General features: G+C 46.8%; 1 protein-coding gene across 3 annotated transcripts in view; it reads right to left on the bottom strand.

The window, feature by feature from the left end:
* Nucleotides 1-3,260, bottom strand: part of rbbp5 (retinoblastoma binding protein 5) — a 33,890-nt gene extending 30,630 nt beyond the window's left edge. The window contains exon 1 of one of the 3 annotated variants that reach the window (XM_068007661.1): nt 1,967-3,260. In XM_068007661.1, coding sequence (XP_067863762.1) covers nt 1,967-1,985 — 19 coding nt within the window. In that variant the 5' untranslated portion in view covers nt 1,986-3,260. The remainder of the gene's footprint in view (nt 1-1,966) is intronic. The other 2 variants (XM_068007663.1, XM_068007662.1) reach the window with 2 other exon arrangements.
* Nucleotides 3,261-8,355: the final 5,095 nt, after the last annotated feature.

The following is an 8,355-nucleotide window of genomic DNA, read 5'->3' on the forward strand; positions in this document are numbered from 1 at the left end:
ATTAATAATAAACATATATCAACAATGGTTATTTCAGTCATAAATCACCTACAAGTCCTTCTGCTGTTTTTTTTTAAAAAAGCAAATTGACAATCCCCAATATTTGAAAACAAACATCTCTCTGAAGGTCACTGGAATGTTCAATCTGCATTGAACACAAAGTTGTCACTGTGCAATCCATGTAACGCAAGGCTCTCTACCCTAGGGTTTACAATCTACGCCCAATACAGAGCTCTCTCCCCTCGGGTTTACAATCTATGCCCAATACAGAGCTCTCTCCCCTCGGGTTTACAATCTATGCCCAATACAGAGCTCTCTACCCTAGGGTTTACAATCTATGCCCAATACAGAGCTCTCTACCCTCGGGTTTACAATCTACACCCAATACAGAGCTCTCTGCCCTAGGGTTTACAATCTAAGCCCAATACAGGGCTCTCTCCCCTAGGGTTTACAATCTACGCCCAATACAGAGCTCTCTACCCTAGGGTTTACAATCTATGCCCAATGCAGAGCTCTCTCCTCTCGGGTTTACAATCTACGCCCAATACAGAGCTCTCTCCCCTCGGGTTTACAATCTACGCCCAATACAGAGCTCTCTCCCCTCGGGTTTACAATCTACACCCAATACAGAACTCTCTACCCTCGGGTTTACAATCTACACCCAATACAGAGCTCTCTCCCCTCGGGTTTACAATCTACGCCCAATACAGAGCTCTCTACCCTAGGGTTTACAATCTATACCCAATACAGAGCTCTCTACCCTCGGGTTTACAATCTACACCCAATACAGAGCTCTCTCCCCTAGGGTTTACAATCTACACCCAATACAGAGCTCTCTACCCTCGGGTTTACAATCTACACCCAATACAGAACTCTCTACCCTCGGGTTTACAATCTACACCCAATACAGAACTCTCTACCCTCGGGTTTACAATCTACACCCAATACAGAACTCTCTACCCTCGGGTTTACAATCTACACCCAATACAGAGCTCTCTCCCCTAGGGTTTACAATCTACGCCCAATACAGAGCTCTCTCCCCTCGGGTTTACAATCTACGCCCAATACAGAGCTCTCTACCCTCGGGTTTACAATCTATACCCAATACAGAGCTCTCTCCCCTCGGGTTTACAATCTACGCCCAATACAGAGCTCTCTCCCCTCGGGTTTACAATCTACACCCAATACAGAACTCTCTACCCTAGGGTTTACAATCTACACCCAATACAGAACTCTCTACCCTCGGGTTTACAATCTACACCCAATACAGAGCTCTCTCCCCTAGGGTTTACAATCTACGCCCAATACAGAGCTCTCTACCCTAGGGTTTACAATCTATACCCAATACAGAGCTCTCTACCCTCGGGTTTACAATCTACACCCAATACAGAGCTCTCTCCCCTAGGGTTTACAATCTACGCCCAATACAGAACTCTCTACCCTAGGGTTTACAATCTACACCCAATACAGAGCTCTCTCCCCTAGGGTTTACAATCTACACCCAATACAGAACTCTCTACCCTCGGGTTTACAATCTACACCCAATACAGAGCTCTCTCCCCTAGGGTTTACAATCTACGCCCAATACAGAGCTCTCTCCCCTCGGGTTTACAATCTATACCCAATACAGAGCTCTCTACCCTAGGGTTTACAATCTATGCCCAATACAGAGCTCTCTACCCTCAGGTTTACAATCTACGCCCAATACAGAGCTCTCTCCCCTCGGGTTTACAATCTACGCCCAATACAGAGCTCTCTACCCTCGGGTTTACAATCTATGCCCAATACAGAGCTCTCTCCCCTTGGGTTTACAATCTATGCACAATACAGAGCTCTCTACCCTCGGGTTTACAATCTATGCACAACCGGGTGTCTCTCCCCCCACCCCCCCGGGTGTCTCCCCAGGCCCCAGTCCCAGTCCCAGTCCCACCCCCGGCCCCAGTCCCACCCCCGGCCCCAGTCTCACCGAGTAGTTCCAAGTTCATTCTCTCTGTGTGTTTCTCTTGGTCTTTCCCTCGGTGTTTTTCTCTCAGGGTCGGTCGGTCTCTCTCTCAGTCTTTCTTTCTTTCCTTCCTTCCTTCTCTCTCTCCTTCTCGCTCTCTCTCACTCCTTCCTTCCTTCCCTCTCTCTCTCTCTCACACACACTCACTCTCTCACTCTCCTCTCCCTCTCACTCTCCCTCTCTCTACTTCTCTCACTCTCTCCTTCTCTCACTCTCTCCTTCTCTCACTCTCTCCTTCTCTCACTCTCTCCTTCTCTCACTCTCTCCTTCTCTCACTCTCTCCTTCTCTCACTCTCTCCTTCTCTCACTCTCTATCTCCTTCTTTCTCTCTCCCTTCTCTCTCTCTCTCACTCCTTCCTTCCTTCCCTCTCTCTCTCTCTCACACACACTCACTCTCTCACTCTCCTCTCCCTCTCCCTCTCTCTACTTCTCTCACTCTCTCCTTCTCTCACTCTCTCCTTCTCTCACTCTCTCCTTCTCTCACTCTCTATCTCCTTCTTTCTCTCTCCCTTCTCTCTCTCTCTCACTCCTTCCTTCCTTCCCTCTCTCTCTCTCTCACACACACTCACTCTCTCACTCTCCTCTCCCTCTCACTCTCCCTCTCTCTACTTCTCTCACTCTCTCCTTCTCTCACTCTCTCCTTCTCTCACTCTCTATCTCCTTCTTTCTCTCTCCCTTCTCTCTCTCTCACTCCTTCCTTCCTTCCCTCTCTCTCTCTCTCACACACACTCACTCTCTCACTCTCCTCTCCCTCTCTCTACTTCTCTCACTCTCTCCTTCTCTCACTCTCTCCTTCTCTCACTCTCTCCTTCTCTCACTCTCTCCTTCTCTCACTCTCTCCTTCTCTCACTCTCTCCTTCTCTCACTCTCTATCTCCTTCTTTCTCTCTCCTCTCTCTCACTCACTCTCTCTCCCTCCCTCTCCTTCTCTCACTCCTTCTCTCTCACTCCTTCTCTCTCTCTCTCACTCCTTCTCTCCCTCTCTCTCTCTCTCCTTCTCTCTCTCTGTAAACAATCGACGAGCGGCGGCGGAAACTTTATTTAAACGGACGGACGGCCGGGCTCCTGGCGCCACTCAGGCCCCCGCTCCTGCCCGCCCGCCGCCCGCAGTCACAAACAGCTGACCGCCAATTTACAGACACACTCCCACAGACACTCAACCGCGCCCGCTCTCGCCGCGTTCATTTCATTTTAACGGAAGCGAAAATTGTGTTTTTTTTCTTCCCTCGCTTCTGTTCGACGGGCAAATCTGCAGCCACCCCTACGTAGGACCTAAGTGAGCGGTCCGTCGCTGGTAAACTGTCCCCTGTACGGAGAGCATTCACCGCGACATAAGGTTCCAGTCAAAATTGCACGGAAATAATTAATTCGTACTAGTGTACGTCATGGTTCTTGCCGTACAAGAAGAAGTGATGGCAGCAACTCTACAGGCCCCAACATTCTTATAGATCTGCAGCCCTGTCAACTCTCACTCACTGGGAATCAGTGTCGAAAGTTGGGGTGCATGAGTGACAAGAAAGGAAATAATTTGCATTTATACAGAGGCCTTATTGGGTTCTCAGGATGTCCCAAAAGCACTTTACAACCAATTAATTTTGAAGTGCAGTCACTCGAAGTGATTGGGGATCCACAAAGCACCGCAAAATAGCTCAAAGGTGGATTTGGTCCAAGTGCATTTAACGTTTAGACAAGAACAGTAATCTCCAACCCTTATATCAGGGACCACTATCACCTCCAAATCACAGCACCGTTCCAACTTGGACATATATCCGCCGTTCCTTCATGGTCGCTGGGTTGCTGGAAGTCCAGACCGAACAGCACCGTGGGAGCACCTTCATCACATGGACTACAGTGGGCAAAAATACTGGACAGTGGGGATCTGGCTGGGATTGTTCTTCACTCCATGTAGAGTTAGCTGATTCTAGGCTGGGCAGCAGTTGAGGATGCTGCACTTGATCTCACTAGGGGAGAAGAAAATCAGGCAGAGTTTTCACTTTTTAAGATTATTTTGTTCTTAGGATGTGAGCTCCGCTGATAAGGCCTCATTTATTGCCCTTTCCGAGTTACCCTGAGAAGATGTTGTTGGGCCTTCTCCTTGAACTGCTGCAGTCCTTGTGGTGACGGCAATCCCACAATGTGGTTAGGTAGGGAATTCCAGGATATTGATGAGGGAACGGCGATATATGTCCAAGTCAGGATGGTGTGTGACTTGGAGGTGGTGGTGCTCCCACGACGTCGTTCCTGTTGTCCTTCTCGGTGGTGGAAGTCATAGGGGAGGGAGGTACTGCAGCGCATCCTGTAGATCAAACATTCTGCAGCCACAGCGCACCGGTGGAGAAAGGGCATATTGAGTTCAACGGCAGGGGCACCAATCCAGAGAACCGCACTGTCCTGAATGGTATTGAGCATCTCGAGTGTTGTTGTGGCTGCAGAATGTATGATCCACAGGATCAAGCTCCTTTTTTACTTTGCTCCGACTGTGCGTTTTGTACAGTTTTGAAGTCCAGGCGTCCAGCTTTTATTTCCAGCAAGAAACCCCCCTAAAACGGACTGTCTCTCCCTTAAAGCAGAATGACCCCATTAAGCAGGGCTTTCTCTCCCTCCAATCCAAAAAAAAGTTTTGGAAAAGTTTTAAGCTCGCTTTCTGACGATTTTAAAAAGTCGATCAATTTTGTTAAGAAAATCATCTTCCTTTGAAAGGCATTTTCCAGATATTTTGGAACTTAAAAGCCTAATTCTGTATCTGTATATTTTCATTGATATTTAAAATTGCATGTTTAATTTTTTTTGCCCTCCTGTCCTGAGTCTTTTCTTTCTTTAGCAGTTTGGGGCAAGGGATCCTCTGGCTGTCTGTTCTCATTTTTAATTTAAGAGATTAACACTTTTTGAAACGTTCATGTTTCCTGCTAAGTATCTATTTTCAGAGAAACTTGGAACTAAAACAGGTGTAACATTCCAATGGACTAAACTGCATGTACAATTACAACAGACTAAAGAATTTCAAAGCCCTAAATTACATCCATTTCACTCTAATTTCATACATTTTCAAACAATTTGATCCGATCAAACTATTTCCAATCGACTTCATAGAATTCAAATGCAGCAAAACTTTCTATTGAATTTTTGGGTACATTTATACTGCGACTGTGAAACTGGGGCAAAGTAATAGTGTAAATGGAGCCTACATCCAGAGTCAGAGCACAGCGGAACAAAGCAAAGTGAGACACGCTGGAGAAGGTTGACTCACTCCACCTCGCTCCACAGTTGAGCTAAACCTTAACTCCACATTTGCACTACACGAGTTTACAAACTGCCATTAACTGTTGCCATTTTTAAACCACTTTTTTGCCTTTAGGTCCCCCCAACTAATCATAAATATAAGGTAGTCACTAATAAATCCAATAGGGAATTCAGGAGAAACTTCTTTACCCAAAGAGTGGTAAGAATGTGGAATTCGCTACCACGAGGAACAGTTGAGGCAAATAACAGATGCATTTAAGGGGAAGCTAGATAAACACATGAGGGAGAAAGGAATAGAAGGATATGCTGATAGGGTGAGATGAAGTAGGGAGGAGGCTCGTGTGGAGCATAAACGCCGGCATGGACCTGTTGGGCTGAATGGCCTGTTTCTGTGCTGTACATTCTATGAAACTTGATGTAAATCATAAGGCAGAAGCCAATAGTTAGGAGTGTGGGACTGGAATGGGAAGGGAGGGGCTCATTATCTGTTTGGTTCCTTTCCTGTATGAAGGAGTACCTGACCCTCCAGATTAGAGCAGAAATTCCATGAATAAAAATTGGTATTAAAGTTACTATTCGATGGCAGGTTGAATTACAGTAAAACTCCTTACCCTACTGCCATGAAAACAACTGATGACTGGTGACTGCATCATATACACAGTAAGTGGATTACACTTCGTCCATGTGATCTCCTGGACTGGTTTTGATCGCCCGAGGGAGTCGGAGAGGAATTTTCCAGGGTATCTTTTCCCTTATTGGCCCTGGATTATTTTTAAGCCTCTTCCGGGAAATTACGAGGCTGTGGGGATAGGGAGGAGGGATGGTAGAAAATGTCTAGTCCTTATGCTCCGGCAGTCATGAGTGTGGGGCCAGGCTTGATGGACCAGCTGGTCTTTTCCTGCCCATGACTTTCGTATGTTAGTGGCAGAGAATCTGAGTTTTAAGGACAACAGGGCTGGGTCGGGGAAGGTGGGGAATTATGGTTACTAAGTGCATCATCTATTTTAACTCATTCTGTCACAGGACTTCAAAACTAGAATGCCTCTGTCTTCCCTTCCTTCCACCATCTTGTACGTATTCAAAGTCCAAGGTTGGTATCACCTAACCCCTATTTCCTTGGTTACGTCCTGCACCATCAGCCTCTGTCCCACATCTAGATTTCTCAATAATGAAGTCTACAGCATCATGTTGATATAAACCATTCCACTAGCCCCACAGCGTGTTTAAATTAATTTATTTTGCCTGTCAGCAGTCACAAACCATGTTGCTTGAAGAGAGAGTCTCTTGAAAACCAGCCAAAATACAGCAAATCCACTTGTCTAGCCCATCAGCCTCCTTCTTGACTGTTGATACTATTGTTGAAGCTCCAGTCAGTCAAAGTTGTGGTTCAAAAGGTTTTTTCAATGAATAGGAAGAATAGCAAATGTTCATAGTTGAAGAATCAATGGTAAAGAATCCTGGGCTCCCCCTCCAGCTCAGCCAGTTAGGACAGTGAATCCCTGAGCTTTACACACCAGCACATCAACAAGAGAGGGTCTAACCACCTCCCCTTGACATCCAATGGCATTACCATCACCAAATCCCCCATCATGACCAGAAACTTAACTGGACCAGCCACATAAATACTGTAGCTACAAGAGGTGGTCAGGGGCTGGGTATTCTGTGGCGAGTGACTCACCTCCTGACTCCCCAAAGTCTTTCCACCATCGACAAGGCACAAGTCAGGAGTGTGATGGAATACTCTCCACTTGCCTGGATGAGTGCAGCTCCAACAACACTCAAGAAGCTCGACACCATCCAAGACAAAGCAGCCCGCTTGATTGGCACCCCATCCACCACCCTAAACATTCACTCCCTTCACCACCGGCGCACTGTGGCTGCAGTGTGTACCATCCACACACTGCAGCACCTCCCAAACCCATGACCTCTACCACCTAGAAGGACAAGAGCAGCAGGTACATGGGAACAACACCACCTGCACATTCCCCTCCAAGTCTCACACCATGCCGACTTGGAAATATATCGCCGTTCCTTCATCGTCGCTGGAACAAAATCCTGGAACTCCCTTTCTAACAGCACCGTGGGAGAACCTTCACCACACGGACTGCAGCGGTTCAAGGCGGCGGCTCACCACCACCTTCTCGAGGGCAATTAGGGATAGGCAATAAATGCCGGCCTCGCCAGCGACGCCCACATCCCATGAACGAATAAAAAAAAAGCACAGTCCCTGCCCTACTTCGATCCCCAGTCAGCACTAACCAATTTCAGGCAGGGCATTGGTCATGGTTGATCGTTAATCAGAGTAAAGGAGGAGGTAGTAAAGAAATTGGATAGGATAAAAATAGATAAAAAGGAAGTACTTGAAAGGTTTGGCAGCGCTCAAAGCAGAAAAGGCAGCTGGTCTGGTTGCGATGCAGCCGAGGTTGCTGAGGGAAGAATGGGTGGAGATAGCAGAGGCTCTGGCCACAATCTTCCAATCCTCCTTAGATATGGGAGCAGTGACAGAGGACTGCAAATGTTACACCCCTGTTCAAAAAAAGGGGAGGGGATAAATCTGGCCGATCCGCTTTTAGAGACAATAATTCGGGATAAAATTGTCACTTGGAAAAATATGGGTTAATAAATGACAGCCAGCACGGACTTGTTAACAGCAGATCGTCTTTGATGAAGTAACGGAGAGGGTTGATGAAGGTAGTGCGGTTGATGTTGTGAATATGAACTTTCAAAAGGCATTTGATGAATAAGACATGATAGGAGCAGGACCACATAATAGACTTGTAGCAAAATTAAAGCCCATGGAATTAAAGGTGCAGTGGCAGCGTGGATACAAGATTGGCTAAGGGACAGAAAGCAGAGAGCAGTGAACGGCTGTTTTTCGGAGTGGAGGGAAGTATACAGTGGTGTTCCCCAGGGGTCAGTGTTGGGACCACTGCTCTTTTTGATATGTGTTAATGACCTGGACTTGGGTATACAGGGCATAATTTCCAAGTTTGCAGATGACATGAAACTTGGAAATGTAGTAAACAGTGAGGTGGATAGTCACAGACTTCAGGAGGACATAAGACAGACTGGTGAAATGGGCAGATGAAATTTAAGGCAGAGAAGTGTGAAGTG

Source organism: Heptranchias perlo, chromosome 27 (assembly GCF_035084215.1).
Source record: "Heptranchias perlo isolate sHepPer1 chromosome 27, sHepPer1.hap1, whole genome shotgun sequence".
NCBI classification, from domain to species: domain Eukaryota; kingdom Metazoa; phylum Chordata; class Chondrichthyes; order Hexanchiformes; family Hexanchidae; genus Heptranchias; species Heptranchias perlo.